Source organism: Petaurus breviceps, unplaced genomic scaffold (genome assembly GCF_028583685.1).
Source record: "Petaurus breviceps papuanus isolate PSGF00001 unplaced genomic scaffold, PetGlider_PUasm1.0 176, whole genome shotgun sequence".
NCBI lineage: Eukaryota > Metazoa > Chordata > Mammalia > Diprotodontia > Petauridae > Petaurus > Petaurus breviceps.
In genome coordinates this window covers 3,254,267-3,272,581 of record NW_027185771.1, presented here as the reverse complement: position 1 = coordinate 3,272,581, position 18,315 = coordinate 3,254,267, and the positions used below count along the sequence as shown (strand labels likewise).

Genomic DNA, 18,315 nt, shown 5'->3' with positions numbered 1-18,315 from the left:
CCTCACCAGGAGGTTAGCTTCTCTGTGTCATTTTGTGGGTTCTGCAGCTCGAAAGTTTGTTTAGAGTCCCCTTTTTACATGGATTGGGGAGGGTGGAAGGCGGAGCCACGGAAAGGTTGTGCTTCTACTCTGCCATCTTGGCTCCTCCCCCCCTCCTTGAACCTTTTTTTAGCACAAATACTCTCTCTATGTGTATTCCTATAAACACTTTAGACGTTATAAGTTAGGCATATGGATTAGAAGTTGCCAATGTCACCATTTTATAAGATAATAAATGCCATCTATACTTTCAGACATCTATCTTTGTTTTTTGCTTATTGGGGGGCAAGTGACTTGCCCAAGCATCTATCCTTTTGATATCTCCTCTTTGAGATAGATTCCTATTATTGTTATTGGGACTGTTTTTAAAAATATAATTTTTATAGTGACAGGAAAGATGATTTCTATCTCCTTTGTCTTTAGCGTGTGGGCCCTTTTTATTACAAAGTACTTGGTTATCAGTCAACTATCAGCAGCTATTTTCAGCTAAATTAGTACTGTGTTCCTATGACCCCTACCTGGGGAGGTGAGCAGGAAGGCATTTTCTCCTCTTTGCAGGCTTATAGAGCTAGAAGGAACAATATCGATCACTTAGGCCCAGAGGGGTGAGGACACATGTCCAAGGTCACACCGGCACCCAAGAAGCTTTAGGGCCAAGATTGAAACCCTGATCCTCCTGACGACAAATCCAGCATTCTGTCTGTTGTACTGCATGCTCCTGTATTTATATTCTTTAGTCCAATTTCTCCCTTTCCCTTTTTGCATTATTCTGTTTTGAGAAAAAGTTGAATTGAACAAAAATGAAAACCATAATGATTTGTTAAAGCCATTTTTGTTCCAGCTTTATATAATGTACTAAGATGTTTTCCTTAAGCTCATAATGTGGGAAGACTAAGTTAAATTAAATTTAAATCTAAACCTAACCTCTGATGGTGATTGTTTCCTGACTCCAGAGGTGCCTCGTCTCCTGTGCTAAGAAGATGCAGCTCCTCCTCTTCCAGTTTCCTCAGCATTTGGAACTTTGGCGATTGGGAGCCACGGATGCAGCTGGTGAGCTGGGTGCCATCTTCTTCCTGGAATGAGTTATAGACACTATGGAGGAAAGTGCTGAAATTAGAGTCATGGAAAGAAGGGAACAATCAGGATGATCTGAAAAAATGGATGTGGCTTTTTGAGTTTCTACAAAATGTGTCATCTTAGGTGCCCCATGTCCTGGCCCCCAGTCCCCACCCCCAAGTAGCCTGTAAACAGGAAGAGCTGCCAACTCAGGATGTCCTTGCAGGTCCTAGCTCGGATAAGTCAGAATCTCTGATTTGTGTCTCTGGAACCATAGTCCTGGCTGGCGTGGGGAAGCTGGCTTAGATGCCTGCTCGAGGTTGACCACATTTTGACCTTCTTCTTGTTAGAGATAGTATAGAGTTTATATTTATATAATTTTAAAATTGATGGGGTCATTGGGACGTCACCTGTAAAACTCTTGTTTTACAGATTAAGAAACTGAAGCTTTGAGGGGTGGCCTCATGCACCTAAACCAGAAGCTTAGAGCTCAAGAGAGCTTCTTCCTTTTACAGAGGAGGGACCTGGCCTGAAAGTGGCTTGGCTTGTGCCATGCAGAGCATTGGGGAGCCAGGAAAGGGGCTCTTAGAGTCTTTGGTTCAAAGACTTTCTCATTGATACCCTTTGTGTTTGATTCGAGCAAAGGAATTGGGGTCAGGAGGTCCAGGATGAAAGTTCTACCTTCAGACACTAGCAAGGTGGTTGTGGGCAGATCGCTCAAGCTCTCAGTCCCATCTGTAGGGCAGGGGGGTTACTTGCATTCACTTTTACAGGGCAAACTTTCAGGAATTGTATATGTGTCAAGTATTATTTGGGTGCCTCACTGGGCAGGTGACAGAAAGGACAGGCTCCGTCTGCTTGCACTCTGCTGGCAGGTCTGGTAAATTCTCATGATACAAGGTCATGGGGTGGAGTTGTTAAAATTGAGTGAGTGGTTGGGATAGAGCCCAGAGCAGAGCTGAAGGCTTCCCTCTCCCTCAGTCCCAGGAGATTGTGAGCTTACTCGCTAGCCAGTAGCCGGCCAGCCAAACAGCTGCCTGCTTTTCCATGGGCCTCATCCCTCTCTGGTAAGGATTCAAAACATTTCTCTTACATAAAATGGTTTTAGCGAGAAAGTGTGCTTTTGTCTTGTGGGGGAATAACTTCATCAAGACGGAAATCCTTAGTGGGATTTCTTGTTCCAGGAAAGAATGAGGACGTCCTTCCACTCTCTAGAAATGCAGAACATTTGCTGCAGCTCAAAAAAAAGGTAAGAAGCATCTTGAGCTTAACGCCCAGAGCCAGAAATATAGGGTGGGACTTTGATTTCCCATTCTGGAATCACCTCATTAAATCTGTCATCCCTTTACTGATTAGCTGGTTCATCCAACAAATACTTATTGAATGATGTCTATGTGCAGTTGGCTGGTTTATCATGGATAGGTCATTCAGTTGACAGAAGTTGGACCTTTACCTCTATTTCCTTGACACTTGTGCACCACAGCCAGCTCGCTTACATCTGTCCTTACATCCTCCAACAGAAGGCCCCCACAATCTCTCTCTCTCCCAGATCTTTATTATTTCCCTGTCTATGGGTGTTTGCCCTATGGCCTCCATCCTGAAAAGCCTCCTCCTTCGTTCCTCTGTGTGTCTGCCCTCTCTGTGCCTGGAGAAACTGCTTCCTCTCCTCCCTTGTCAGCTTCTGTGGTCTGGCTTCTGAGCTCATCATTTCATCACAACCGCCTTCTATTCCTCTCCACATGTTCTGGCCCCTTCTTGAGTCCTCTTCCCCTGACCTGTTGGACGTGCTGTCCTCTTGAAGGCTCTCTTGCCTGGGCTTTGGTGATGCTGCTTTCTCTTGGTTCCCCACTGTTCCTTTTCTGCTGCGTCATTACTCATGTCCCCCACCCTTTCTGTGCACATGCTCTCTGTGCTCTACTTTGGACCTTTTCTGTCTACATTCTAACTGTTGGATGTCCTCAGTCTCTGCAGGTCTGATTATCTTCTCTTTGCCAAGATTACATATTGGTTGAGCCTTAGTCCCTGCCCTGAGTTCTAGTCCTGCAGCTGCAGCCATGTGTTGGTGGTTTCAGACTGGATGTCCTACATGCATCTCAAGCTCACCTTGTCCAAAACTTCTCCCCTCTCTACCCAGATTATCCCAGGGCCCACCTCTAATGACCCAAGAGTTGCTTGGTGCATATTGTACCAGAGTAAGAATGTGCCAAGGAACAGTCCCACTGTAAGGAGAAGGTACTGAGATACAAAGAAAGGACAGTCCACGTCAGCATGGGGATGTGTATGTGTAGATTTGTTAGGTTTATTAGGCCTTGGCCTCAGAAGAACCCAGTAGTGGATCCTCTTGCTTGCCCTTTGTCTGAGTCAGATGTTACCTAGAAACAGAACAAAGAAGGCCTGGTACCAGAAAGGACCCAGAGTCATGTGCAGGTTTTCCTGTGAGATAGTTAGAGTCTCTACTGTTTCCATTCATTGAAAGCAGCTTGCATTAACTATGAGGTCATAGGCTATGTTCTTACCCTGCTCCCAGTATACCAGCTTTCCTGTTTGACCTCCTGGTAATGCAGGCTTCTAGTCTTTGTGGTGTCCTTGACTCTTCGCTCTCTCTCCCAAGGGGCCTCCATTCTTTGCCCATCTTGCTTCCACCTCCATGACACCCCTCGAATCTGCCACCTTCCCTGTGCTCCCTGGTCCCATGCACCCCCAGTTCAGAACCTCACATTCTCTTCCCTGGATGTCTTTGAAGTAGCCTTCTAAAATTCATCTCCCTGCTCCGGTCCATCTTCCACAAAGCTGCCAAAGCCTGACCACCGCACTCCCTGCTCACGCTCCAGTGATGATGTATTCATGTTGCATCTGTTTGACCTTTAAAACCTTTCACAGCCTGGTCAAAACTGACCTTTCCAGGGTTACTGCTCATTCCTGCCCTTCCCCCACATATTCTGCATTCCCAGCACTACAGCCTTTCCTCTTCAGCGCTGTGTCTCTGGCTTCCACACCTTTGCCTTGGCTGTCCCCCATTGCTAGGATGCCTTCTCACTGCACCAGAACTGACAGTAGAATTCCTTGTCATGTGCACCTTCTACATAGAACCTTCCTGGCCCCCCCCGCCCCCCGTGACCAGTCTTCTCCATTCCACCCCACCCCCATTACATTTGCCTGGTATTTATTTTGTGTCAGTTATGTTTATGCACCTTATGTCTCCCCTCATCCTTCTACTCTCCTCATCCCCAGCTCTGACACAGAGCCTGTGACATGCTGGGTGGGTGCTTGCCAAAGGACACGCAACAGCATAGTTTGCTGACCTAATGAAACAAATAATTGAGTGCATTCTAATCATATAATTGTTCTCTATAGTCATAGTATTGTTTGTTAAAGCATATTTACAGGGGTGGCTAGGTGGCACAGTGAATAGAGCTCCAGCCCTGTAGTCAAGAGGACCTGAGTTAAAATCGGGCCTCAGACACTTAACACTCACTAGCTATGTGATCTTGGGCAAGTCATTTAACCCCAATTGCCCTGCCCCCCGCCAAAGGCAAAAAAATAAATAAAATTTAAAGCATATTTACAGCTGCCAAAACATAAACTAAATGGCTCTCACAGCCTCTTAAAATCATAGAATTTCAGGGTTGGGAGGGATTTCAGGCCTAATCTAGTATAACCCTTACTTAATAGGAATCCCCTCTACAAAAAGAATTCATTCACTCATCCATGCAGCAAGCATGTATTAGTGATCTGGCATTCTGAATTCTTCCAGTGGCGGCCTCCACCCCCACCTCCACTTTCCTCTTTACCCAATTGAGGGGAGTCAGTGTATTTTGTTGAATGCCAATAGTGGTGGGATGTGCTGGGATGTTCAGGCTTGGTTTTTTTCTTGGAAGACTTGACCCCAACTGCAGTCACCCTGTTGGTGTCGACTGATAGCCACTGAAGAGGATCCCAAGCCAAAGTGAGCCTTGTGCTGCTGCTTTTACATACTGTCTGCCCTGACTCTCCTATTCTCAGGGTCCAGAGAACATCTGCTGCAGCTGCATTTCCCCCTGTGGAAGCTGGATAGCCTATTCTACAGCTTCTAGGTTTTATCTCTATCGGATGAATTATGAAACTAACACTCTGAGCATCAAAAGGGTAAGTGAGGGGCAGCCCAGTGTTCTTGCTTTGGAAGAATTCCCCATCCTGACGTCTTGGACTTTCTCTTCACTCTCCCTGTGATGCGCTGTGCAAAGAATGCCATGTGGGAATCCCGTGATTCCCATTCTGTCATAGGTGGTGATACAGTGGGGTTGCTAGCTTTTTATGTCATGGGCCCCTTTGGTGGTCTGGAGAAGCTTGTGTATTCCTCAGAATAATGTTTTTAAATGCACAAAATAAAACACATGGGATTGGAAAGGGGACCAATTTTATTTAAATGCAATTCTCAAAATATTTTTAAAATTCCATAGACTCCAGGTTAAGAACCCCTGGTCTGCAGGTGAATTGTGGAGCCTCAGCTTGGTCTTCTGGCTTATAGCAGTAGTATTTGCTAAAAGAGTTAAAGGAGAGGGGCAGCTAGGTGACACAGTGAATAGAGCACAAGCCCTGGAGTCAGTAGGACCTGAGTTCAAATCTGGCCTCAGACACTTAACATTTTACTAGCCATGTGACCTTGGGCAAGTCACTTAACCCCAACTGCCCTGCCTTCCCCCCTCCAAAAAAAAAAAAAGGTTAAAGGAGAACAAGTATGAATTAGCGAGGGGCCTCCAACCTAAAATCTTGGTTTTATTTGGCTGTGATAGTTTTTATTTCAAAGTATATTCTTTTAGATGTTGAAATTCTCCTAGAGAATGGACTGCTAACTTTTCTTTTTGCCCACTATAAGGTTTCTAAAGTGCCCAAGTTCCTGAATTCTGCCCTCCAGATTTTGTTCTCTGCAGACTCCACAAAGTTATTTGTGGCATCAAATCAAGGTTCTCTCCACGTGGTTCAGCTGTCAGAGGGGGCCTTGAAACACCTGCACACCTTCCAGCCTCAGTCAGGTAAGGATCCTTCATCATCCAGGAATTGTCCTGTTTCTGTTCCTCCCTGTCCCAGATGTTGTGTGCACCACTCTTCCTCCCATCTCCCAAACGCACACCCAGATGGTTGCAGTTTAGAGGGGGAGGAGCTTTCTGCCAAATGAGGACTGAATCCGACAGATCCTGCAGGGTATCCCTATCCACTTGTTCCTCATTGGGTTTTTTCTTCATAATTCAGCCAGTGGAAAAGCTGGCTTGATGCAAACCTCTTCCTTTGTGTCTCTAGGAGGATTACTTTTTTGTGTATATTGTTTTTATTCCATAACTGGTACACTAATTAGCTAATTTAAGTCTAGGATGAAAAGCGATGGCCTCTGTTGACATTCTCTGACTGCTTTCCATGGTGCTTTCCCTTGGCATATGGTACGGCAGCATTTCTAGCATTGTGAGGCTTCATCTTCCAGAAACTTCCTCTCGTTCTCCACCCACATCCTCCTTCACACACCTCCGATATGTTGGTCTAAAGTTTAGACTCTGAGCAATGTCAGAACAGGAAAGGAAATGTGCTCGGCAAGCAACAGGAGCCTGCTACTTGTGGGGGTGGAGAATAGGAATGGAGAAGTGCTGGAAGCATTGACATTGGCCACTCTTCTAACTATAAATGGAATCACCCTTCTGCTGCCACAGTTTAGACCGTAGGTAGGTAGGTGTGAGCACATGAACAATATAGGGGTTGATTATCTAGCTTGTAGATGGATGAGATTCCTTGCTTTTCTTCCCAGGCTCCATGCTTTCAGTCCACATTTTTACTCAGGAACTCCAGTGGGGCCAAAGAACCTGAAACAGCTTCCAATGGCTTCCATTAAGCCAAGCAACAATATGAGGGCCTAGCCTTAGTCTGTACCCAACAATGAACACTCATTCTTCCTCCTGTCATTCAGAACCCAGCAATCACCAAACCTCTGCCAACCCAACCTTTTCTTTCACAATTCCTCAGTGCCTCCTTTCCAATTTGCTCAGCCCATGAATAAGCTCTTTCTGGCTCCTAAATGGGTTTATCTGTTCTTACCTTTGTCAGTTAGCAAGCAGTTCCTATGAACCAGGCACTGGGCAGACAAGAACACAACAGTCCTTGCCCTCAAGGAGCTTACATTTTATTGGGGATCAGAGAGTCTGTGTCTGTGTATTTACATAGATGAACACAGTAAATGTACTGTGTGTTCAGGGTGAGGCATTAGTCAGAGGTAGGGGTCAGGAAAGACTCTGGGACACAGCCCCACAGTTTAGAAGGAAAAAAAGGACTCCAGGCAGAGGGAGCACATCCTGGGCATGGAGGGCAGCCAGGGAGCTTGGGTGAGAGGAGTGGGAAGGAGGTCTGTTTGGCTGGTGGGGAGAGCGAGTAAAGCAAAGTGAAGTTTGAGGAGGCTCAGGGGTCAGTGGGGGGCTGAGTAGATTGTGAACTACAGCTCAGAACACCATAACGGCCACTGTTGCTGCCTGCTGTGTGCACACAGCACAAATACACAAGTGGGGCGGTCCTCACACATAGGGAACATACATCCTTATGGGGGGTAGGGTAAGGAGAACATGCATGAAGTGGCTAATAGAAGGCAGCTCAAGAGGGAAGGCCCAAGCAGTTGGATTCAGAAAGGCTGGTTCTGGAGCTGAAGAGGGGTAGGGTGTGTGAGGTGATGGCAGGAAGGGATCACAGCCCACGTTTGGGCCCTCCAGTGCAGAGGAATGGGAAGAGGAGGCCTTAGGGGTCCTGTGTGGTGAGCCTGGAGACATAGGTTGTGAAAGCTCCCCAGAGGCCAGGGGAGCCAGAACAGGGTCGACCCTGTCAGCCTTGCACTTCAGTAAAAACCAGTGGGCTCCTTGCCACCTTCACTAACCCAACAGGGGCTTCTGTCCATTAACTGGCTACCCATAATTCCTCTTCTTAAGATTCTAAGGCATTATGGAGGCTACATGGTCTGATGCCTGATACTTTGCATTATCGTCTAATTCAGTCTTCTATTTCAGAGTGGATAGAGCGCTGTGCCTAGACTCAGGAAGATGGATCTTCCTGGGTTCAAACACAGCTTCAGAAACTTATAGCTGTGTGACTCTGGGCAAGTCGCTTCACCCCATTTGCCTCAGATTCCTGATCTGTCAAACAAGCTAGAGGAGGAAATGGCAAACCAGTGCACTCTCTGCCAAGAAACCCTAGATGGGGCCACAGAGTCAGACCCAGCTGAAACAAGCAAATAATAACAGTTCAAGCCCACTGACTTTATTACTTGTTTGCCCCTCATTTTTTTCAAAATGGTGGGAAAGGAGTTTAGAGAATTGGTAAAAAATTATACCTTGGCATTTTTATAATTTGCGTGCTTAGCAGCGGTGCATTTGACCTTGGCTCCCAGTTATCATAGCTGGCAGCATTTGACTCTGCCCTGGGTAAGTCCATTTCTCTTGTCTCACTCTGTAGTGTGAAAAGTGGACTGGCTCCTTTTGAAGGTGTTATTTGCAAAGTTAGCAGGAAATTAAATTTTTCCCAGGAATAAGTTTTGAGTCCTTCTGGGAGCAGAGTTCACTGGGGAATTGGGAGAGTCCATCAAGCTTTTCTCTTCTCCCAGGAACCTTGGAGGCCATGTCTCTCTTGGCAGTAAGTCCAGATGGGAACTGGTTGGCTGCAGCCGGCATGAGCAGTGGAGTCAGTATCTATGATTTGAAGCATCTTAAGGTGAGTCTGTGTTTTTTTAATTTGTTTTTGGTCTAGATGTAGAATTTCATTGCTGTAAGAGGCTCCTTGTGCCAGTGTAGATGGGCCACTGGGCTTCAATTTAGAGTCTTTGATGGTGAGCCATCTGGGGACCCTGAGCAAGTCAGTGACATGCCCAGGATTACACAGCTACTGTTTGTCAGAACTGGGATTTGAGGGATGACTAGATGGTACAATGAATAGAGTACCTGGAGTCAGTAGGACCTGAGTTCAAATCTGGCTTCAGACACTTAACACTAGCCATGTGACCTTGTGCAAGTCACTTAACCCCAATTGCCCTGCCTTCCCCCTTCCAAAAAGACAAAAAAAAGAAGTAGGACCTGAACACAGGTCTTCCTGTCTCAGAGACCAGCTCTATCCATAACTCCACATAACTTCTGTGGTTCAGAATTTAGTAATAGTTCCAACCACACAGAAAAAAGTAAGCTTTGTAGTTTCAAGTTGGTGTGTCCATCAAGTTGGTCTGTAAAAGGTTGCTATTCAGCCTCTTGACTTATGCCTTTTAAGTATGTATGATCTGTGCCAAGGCTTCTTAAACTTTTTCCACTTGAGACCTCTTTTAGTTTCAGCAGCGCTGTGTGGTCATAACAGCATGCCCAGCCCATGCCCATGCTTTGTGTGTGAGATGTAGCACAGGCAAGTGCTGCCAGACACACCTCAGATTCATTACATGTTTAATTTTTAATTAATTTTTGGTCATTGGGCATTCAGAAACCTTTTACTGTTGCCAAATTTTTCGCGACCCCAAATGGGGTCTCAGCCTGCAGTTTTAAGAAGCACTGGTCTGTGCACTGGAACCTAGGGAACAATTTCAGAACGGTGAAAATGCCAGGGAGTCCCTGGGCCCAATGTCTTGTTCTCTCTGTCTTCCTCAGCCTCACTGCACAGTGCCTGCTTATAACTTCCCTGTGACAGCCCTGGCCATCGCACCCATCACCAACAACCTGGTGATTGCTCACTCAGACCAACAGGTGGGAGACTGCAGGACCTCTGCGGGGAGGGGAGGCAGGAGGATGGGAACCTCAGTGATCACAACAGGTCAGAGTGTGGTGAAGGTCCCGGGTCCCAGGAGCATCGTGTTAATTTGGCCACGGCTGGGAGTAGTCGCTGCCTGGCTGGCCAGATGCCTGATGTCATAGTGGGGGGTAGTCCCAGTCTCACCATCCCTTCCATCCCCAGTAGATGGTGGCGTGTTAGGCAGAATCTGTTCTGCTTACTTCAGATATGCTGTGACCAGGTATGAAGCGTTACATCAGTGAGCAGGAGATAGGGTGGGACTTCTGAGACTGTCTCATCCCTTCCCTCGATTTGCTCCATCCCTGCTTTGTCTACTGTTTTATAATTGATAGAGTCACAGAAAGGTTAAATCACTTACCTCATGTCACAAAACTATTCAGTGGCAGAAGCAGCATTAACAGTGTCACGTAGGCAGCCCTTTCTCCCCCACTGACTCTGTGGAGCACAGTCACGAGAGCTCTCTGGGCTGTACATGAAGCTTGTCCTCATAGCCAGTCTTCCTGCCCTCCAGCAGCCTCTGAGACGAGAGCTTATTTACCATAGTGGGATTTCTTACCAAGTGAAACTGGAATCCTTCTGGGAACAAAGGACGGCTCTGTCTTTAGAGCCCATGTGCCTGTTCAATACGTTACCTTGGCATTATTAAGCCCTTTATTAAATCCTGTGGCTTAGTGTCCATCATCAGCACATCCTGGGAAATATTGCACAGACCCCCTTGAGTCTTCTTTACTTTACATGGGTGTCTGAGTTCTTTATGGTTTCCACTTGAGACTGTGGAAGGCATCCTCTCTTCAAAAGTTCTTTAGGACAGTGGTAACTTTTGTTCTCTTCTCGTGGTCTCTGCCAGGTCTTTGAATTCAGCATCCCCCAAAAACAGTACACAGATTGGAGCCGGAAAGTTCAGAAGCACGGACTTCATTACCTCTGGCTAGAGAGGGATACGCCAATCACACACATCACTTTTCATCCCAAGAGACCTTCACACATCCTTCTTCATGATACCTACATGTTCTGCATCATTGACAAGTCCATGGTGAGCCCCTCACAACCACCCAGGGCCCTCTCTTCCTTCAGGATTTCCTTTGGCCAACCTAAGAAAAGGAGGACAGAATGGGGTAGATTTTCCCTGATGTGGCAAAGCCAGACTTAACTGTCCCATGGGGTTGTTGGGAATATTGTAGCAACTTTCAGATTGCTGTGTAAAAGTGAGTTATTTTTTGCTGAGCTGGCTGCTTAATGGGGCAGACCACATTAGTGCTGCCGTGTTTAACTTCTTGGGAAATCTCAGTGATCCGCTTGGCCCAAGCTGCCCCTGAAGGGTGCTCTGCTCTGCTGGAGTCTTGGCTGCAGACCCCCAGGCGTTGTTAGTAAGAGGCAGATGGCTGTGATGGCTGAATTAGACCCACCTCTGAGAATGCTCTTTTGCATCACCAGGGTTTAGGTGGGATGTGCTGTGCTTCAGGCTTGGCCAACTGCTACTTTGAATCATCCCACTGCTGAATACTTTTCTTGGGTAGGCACCTTCCCCACAGCCCTGTGTTCCACAAATAGCACTTGTCTCATATGAGCTCAAAGCACATCATAACGCACAGTAATGGTTTTGTTGTATCTGTGAAAATGGGGGTGTGTGGAACATGGGGGAAGCAGATGGCTAAGAACAAGTTATTCACTACAGTTTGTACAAGGGACCTGCCTCTTGGGCTGATGAGAGCTCTCCGTGTGGGAGAGCTGGCTGACAAGTGCCTTCTGAGAGATGAGTGACACAGGAAGGACTCCTCCCACCTGCTTGCCTCTTTGTAAGAGAGCCCAGAGAGCTGCTTCCAGGCCCGTCACTTCCGCACACTAGACATAGCTATTTCCCAAAGAAGTCCGAGGGTGGAATTTCATTTGCTTGGCCAGATAGCATCTCCCAGGGTTTCAGTGGCATGTTGGGGGCCTGAACCCACTGAGGCTGGGCTGAATCTCAGGTGCAAGCCTGCATTGGCTGAGCTCCTGCGAATGCTGGCTTGTTTTCTCCCTGACAAAGGGCTGACCTGTGCTCTGACTGGTGGGGTCAAACACATTCTTCTTTACCTGAGTCTTCACTCATGGCTCTGCATGCCTGGGAAGAGGGGCCAGAGAGCCTTTTGGATAGAAGCAGAAAAGAAACTTGGGATATTTAAATTCAGCATGGTCACAGGAAAATATTGGCATGCATGGCCTGGACAGGAAATGACAAGCAGAAACCCCAGAATATTGAAAGTTTTGAATGTGTTGCTTTTTTTTTTTCCCCATTTAGCCACTTCCAGATGACAAAACTCCCTTATTCAATCAGCATTCCTTAAGGGAAGCATCTGAAAACATCAGGAGGCGCCATGCCCATGCCTTCAAGATCTCTAAGAAGTTTCAGGTGAGAGTATCTTCAGGGCTTCTGACTTCAAGCTGGTTCTTTCATGATTTGATGAGCTCCTTGTTAGATTTGTAGTCCAGGTCCCCAAACCCATAAAGAACTATTCAAAGACCTTAGCATTTCAGGGTAATGGTGAATTGCAAATCCCCCTTCTTTTAAATTATCTTGGAGGGGATCAGAAATGTATTTTTTGGTATCTTTGTACCTGGGTGATCTGTTTGGTATGAAAAACCCATGCTTCAAAGCCCCAAGCTAAAGGTTTTGTAGACTTTGAGTCCAAAGGATTTGAGAATCTTAATGAAGCCCTTTTATAGTTTGGGTTCCTGGGACAGAGAGGGGCCTGCTGTGAGCCAGTGGGAAAAGGGAGCGAGGTATGCGCACGATCTATTTGGCTCTTGTGTTAGAACACTGGAGAGTTCACCAGCCCCTGCCTAGGTTTTAATGCAAATGCAGGAAGAGGCTGACACCTAAGATCAGCCATCATCCACATTGCCATAAAAACTGAAACAGAATGTCCCCCCAAGATAGTGTTTGAGCACAGGAAGTTAAGAAGGTCCCTCTGCCTCCACCAGGGCTCCTTACGACTCAGACAAGGGGTGTTTTCTTTCTTTCTGTGGCACAATTTCCTTTAACGTACATATTCTTTTGGGATCCTAGATTTGGAGCTGGGAGGGCCCTTGGAGACTGTCTAGTTGCATAATTTTAGAGAAAGGGCACTGAATCCCAACAAGGATCATGGACTTGGCCAAAGTCACATAGAGAGAGCTGGCATGTAAGCCCACATCCTTTGAATTCGCATTCAGCACTGTTTCCATAGCCCCTGTCTGAGTTACTGTCGAGACTGTTTTGGGCATTAGGAGACAGGTCCAAAAGTTCTGAGCTCAGCTTTTGAGTATATTGGTGATGGAAGGGAAGGGATGAAGCATTGTATAGTTCCTACTCTGTGCCAGACACTGTGCTGAGCATTTTACAAATATGATCTCATTTGATCCCAAGAGGAAGGTGCCATTAATGTCCCCATTTTACAACCGAGGAAATAGGCAGAGGCTAAGTGACTTGCCCAGGGTGGCACAGCTAATATGTGTCTGAGGTCAGATTTGAACTCAGGACTTCTGACTCTAGGCCTAGTGCTATCTCTGCTGTGTCACCTAGCTGCTGCTAATCTAGGGATCTGACTCTGAAAAACCATGTCCTACAACCCTCAGCTGATACTGGCTCATGGACATTTTTTTTTTAAAGCAGTTGGGGTTAAGTAACTTGCTCAAGGCTACACGGCCAGTTTTTTCTGGGTGTGGTGCTAAGTATCTGAGCCCGGGATTCAATTCCCAGGTCATCCCGACACTGGGGGCCTGGGGGCCGGTGCTCTTACTCGCTGAGCCACCTGGCTGCCCCTCCTCGTGGACATTTTAATATAATCCATCCCTTATGGGTAAATATGTGCCCCAGAGCTGCGTGTAGGTCTCTGTATTTTAGTATTGGAGTAATTTTTTTTAGTCCTAGGGTATGTGCAGCTTTGAGAGCCGATCTGGTTTGCCACAGTGAGCAGGTCCTTTCAGACTGGGCCAAGTGCTGGTGCTGGTGGAGGTGAGGGGACTTTCTCAGTGGGATCATCACCCTCTCTCTCTCTCTCTCTCTGACTTGCAGCCTCTCCTCTTCATGGACCTCTTGGATGAAGGCACGTTGGTGGCAGTGGAACGGCCTTTGGAAGACATCATTGCTCAACTTCCACCACCCATCAAACGAAAGAAATTTGGAACTTAAGTGGAGCTGTGTGTTTCCTTCCCTGAACTGGCTGACTTGTTCTTTTCCTAGAAATCATGATAATAAAACAAAGTTATTCTTTAGGGCTCCACAATCATGAATGTCATCTGCCCTCATTTCTTAGCTGCCGGAAGATAGGGTCAAAACTTGTCCTTGGAGCCCCAGGTCATGACCAGTCAGTTTGCTCCAGTGCCGTGGAAATGAAAGGAGCCCCAAAGAGCCACAAGCCCAGCCCACCTACTCTGGGCCCCGTCTTCCCTCCAGCAAAGAGATGCCTCTGCTCTTCAATAAAGGCTGACTCTGCAGAGAGCCAGCTCTCCTTGTGTCTGTCAACTCTGGGCTGCTTCGTCTTCGGAGTCCTGGTCCTCCACTCTGCGTCCAAGTCCTTGCCCATTGGTGCTCATTTAACACAGGCTCATGCAACCCAGAGAGGCGCCATGTTTGGTTTCAGTTCTCAAATTGATAAGATGTGCTTTTTCTGAAAATGAATGCTTCTGGCCTTCAGATAGTCAACTGTTAACTTTCTAAATGGCAGTGAATATGCATTGCTTTGGGAAGTCAGTTCTGTGATAGTGTTTCCTCATTCACTTAAGGACAGAGTTTCAAAGGAACTTTGGACAGAGACCAAAGATTTGTGAGGAGGGATAGGGAGAGGTAGGGAAGGGAAACAGGCCATTTATTTCAGTTCTTAACTGCGCCTATACTCTGCCTGGTCTGGCTTCTTATTCCCAGGCTGCTGGTAACCTACACACTTGAATTTATTGTCTTAACTAGAAAATGAATAACCCTAGCAATTTGAATTGAGCAAATAGGTTTCTGTTCTATATACCCTGCCTGCTGAAAAGTGCCTGTGAAATCTGTTTTGCCATGGGGGCTGGGAGTGTGTGAGGCTTCCTGATGACACCATTGGGTGGAGTAATGCTTAAAAAATTTTAGATGGTCATGCTTATGTGAAGCTTGCCCCCAGGGCTGTGTTCTGGAAAAAGAAAGCACACTGACTTGCCTCGTGTGGGATGAAACTGAAAGTGGGTGGGATGGCTCTATATCTGAGCCTAGTGATACAAATCTGGAGGTTAGGAAACCATCTTCAGCTTGGGAAGAGCGAAGAGGGCCACTGTTGTTTGTTGTCAAGTACAATTAAATTTGTTTTTGTCCACATATTTTCCAGTGGTAGTTGTCTCCATTTAAATGGCTTTTTGTGAAGAATAGCTTTTTTTCCCTCTATGTTGTTGTTGTTCAGTCATTTCAGTTGTGTCTGACTCTTGTACCCCCATTTGGGGTTTTCTTGGCTGAGATACTGGAGTGGTTTGCCATTTCCTTCCCCAGTTCAATTAACAGATGAGGAAACTAAGGCAAACAGGGTTAAGAAATTTGCCTAGAGTCACACAGTGTGTGAGGCTGGATTTGAACTTAGGCCCTCTTGCCTCCAGGCCTGGCATTCTATCCACTGAGCCACCTAGCTTCCCTTTTCTGTATATCTGGATAATTCTCTGTCATTGAGTCTGGCAGTGCTTTCCCAACCTTTGGGCTGCCTCAGGAGGGCTTGGGTTCCGAGTCACTAGAGGTCTTCAAGCAAAAACTGAATGACCCCTCATCAGAGATAACATAAAAGGGAAAAGATAATGGGCATCTGTGTGCCAACCCTGTGCGAAAGGCTGTACAGGCAGGATCTCATTTGATCATCTGAAGGGCTTCCTATTTGGATGTGTCTTGGACCAGAGGTGCCTTCCATCTCCATTGTTTCAGGCTTTTCATCATCCTGATTCATCCTGTAATAAACTTAGAAGAGAAGGAGACCTTGGAAGAGGCTTTCTCCAACCCTGGGTTGCACATATTTCCTATTATTTTGCATGATTGAAGCCCAAGTTCAGCCTCACTAATGTGTGTAGGATGTAACCGTGTCCAGGGAATGGAAGAGAATCCCCTAAATGTCAATTCACCTGCTGCCACTATACCTTCTGCTACAGAAAAGGGTTTAAGGTAGAATTTGGTGGTTTGAACCTAGTTTGATTTCCTGAAATTCGAGCTAATTCTGGAAGTTACTAAACTTCTGCTCCTAGTTTAAAATTTTTTCTTTATTTACACAACAGGTGGCTTGGACGAGGGTGATTTGGCCCTCCAGATTCAGAGGGAGTGAAACAGGATGAATGGGTTTGTTAGCTGAAGTGCAGATGAAGCCAGGCCCAGAGTTCTCTGCAAGCATTTAAAAAGGCACTTCTTTCCATTGTAAATAGTGGGGCAAGCAAGCTCTTCCATTTGTGATTTATGACTCCTTCAAGGAGGTGAGAAGGAGCAGCTCTGGACCTTGAAATCCTTCCTAAACCAGGTAACGGAATCCAAAGGAAGCCTACAAAGTTTCTTAGGTGACCTGGAGGAGTCACAGGATAAGCTGTTGGAGGGGAAATGCACACTTTCATGGTTTGTCTAAAGTTTACTTTTGGTTTTTCATTTCCTTTTATTTTCTCATGCTTTTCATATTGCTACTTTTACCCTGGTTGCAGAAGATAAGTCACTGAGATAAATAGGTGAGTCTTTAATCCTGTGGTTCCTTCTAACTAATATTTTGTAAGGCTGTCTTTTTTTCTTCTTTTTCTTCATCTATGTCTTACATGGTGGTGTAATTCTAGAATGATAAAATGTTCAGACATTAGAATATGAACTCCTTGAGATTAGGAGTTACCTCAAATTTTCCCCAGCACTTAACACAGTACTTCACACATATTAAAATCTTCATCAGATTCCATTCCTTCATTAATTAATACAGTTCACATCAAGGCCTTTTAGAAACATCCCCAATATTGGTCAAACCAAAGTAGACTTGGGAATCACAGCCATATAGATGAGCAGCAATTTTCAATTTGAAGGCTTATTGGGAATGGTACTGATGAAAGGGTTTTAAATTCAATGCCCCAAGAAGGGGCGTGCTAGAAACATTTATTGGCCCAGGAAAAGTATTTCAAGAACAGTCTGAACATTTGACTTTGGTACACAAAAAATACTGACCTCAAAAAACTTCTCCATTTTACCCTTGGAAGATTATTATACAAAGATTTAAATTTTGATGTATACATATATATATTTACTATTTTTAGCATAGAAACATTTAGTATATAAACAAATATATAAATACTATATAGTTGGGAAGGTACAAAGGGTCTGGGACAGTGATGGCTTGCTTGAGTAAGTAGAAACAATTGAATTCCATCTGGAAAAATTTCATGGAAGGGCTGTGGACTGAAGGGAATTTCCAAAGAGGGGGAGGAATGGTTTGGAGGAAAGCTGGGTAAAAAAGACAAATTGGTTTAAGAAGACATAATATTGTGAAAAATGAAGATGGTTGACTGAGTCAACCATGGGTAATTTTATTAAGTTTTAATTGAATACAAGATATTTGTATTCTAGATCTTTGTTCTGTTGGGAATCTTAAGGTTTAACATGGTAAAATTCTGTTTGTAAAAGTAATTGAGGAAGGAGGCTAGAAAGTAGCAAAGACTTTTGGAAGGAAAAAGGGAAACATAATTATTAAGCACCTACTATCTACCAGGCTAAGTGCTTTACAAATATTTTATCTTCACACCCTGGAGGGTAGGGGATATAATAATTTTACAATTAAGGAAACTGAGGTTAAGTGTCAACTAGGAAGTATGTAAGGTTTGATTTGCACTCAGGTCTTCCTGACTTGACCCAGAGCTCTATTCACAGCACCACCTAGTGTCCTCTGTCGTATTAGACTGTCAACACCTTTTGGTCTGTGGGTCTTAAACTCTTGAGGGTGTGTGAAGTTATTATTAATATATTATTAATAAATGTTAATAGTACAACTAGTATTAGGGGGGAGGGGTTATTGGAATTTTTTCATGTTGAGAGTCTTCATATTTGAAAATGTTGGGAGTCATTCAGTGTAGTCAAGGTTGATAAAGTGTTCAACCCAAATCACTGTGTTGTCATTTTGCAGTCATGTCCGACTCTTAGCCAGCCAGTTGGGGGGGTTTGGGCAAAGATATTGCAGGGGTTTGCCATTTCCTTCTCCAGCTCATTTTACAGATGAGGAAACTGAGGCAGACAGGGGTAAGTGAGTTGCCCAGGGTCACACAGCTATTAAATTCTGAGGCCAGATTTGAATTCAGGAAGGTGAGTCTTCCCAACTCCAGGCCCGGTGATCTATTCACTATGGTGACACCTAACTGCTCCAAACAATCATGTACAATTATGATATATCACAGGATAGCTACTGGAGGACAGCTAGAAGACTCGGTGGATAGAGCACTGGACCTCAGTTCAAACCCAGCCTCAGAAACTTG

General features: G+C 45.5%; 1 protein-coding gene across 1 annotated transcript in view; it reads left to right on the top strand.

Annotated features, from left to right (window-relative positions):
• The window catches only part of UTP4 (UTP4 small subunit processome component), a 32,984-nt gene extending 18,876 nt beyond the window's left edge, over positions 1-14,108 (top strand). The window contains exons 8-16 of the mRNA XM_069085479.1: positions 993-1,089; positions 2,280-2,344; positions 5,098-5,220; positions 5,951-6,107; positions 8,702-8,808; positions 9,723-9,818; positions 10,712-10,897; positions 12,143-12,253; positions 13,898-14,108. Coding sequence (XP_068941580.1) covers positions 993-1,089; positions 2,280-2,344; positions 5,098-5,220; positions 5,951-6,107; positions 8,702-8,808; positions 9,723-9,818; positions 10,712-10,897; positions 12,143-12,253; positions 13,898-14,014 — 1,059 coding nt within the window. The 3' untranslated portion in view covers positions 14,015-14,108. The remainder of the gene's footprint in view (positions 1-992; positions 1,090-2,279; positions 2,345-5,097; positions 5,221-5,950; positions 6,108-8,701; positions 8,809-9,722; positions 9,819-10,711; positions 10,898-12,142; positions 12,254-13,897) is intronic.
• Positions 14,109-18,315: the final 4,207 nt, after the last annotated feature.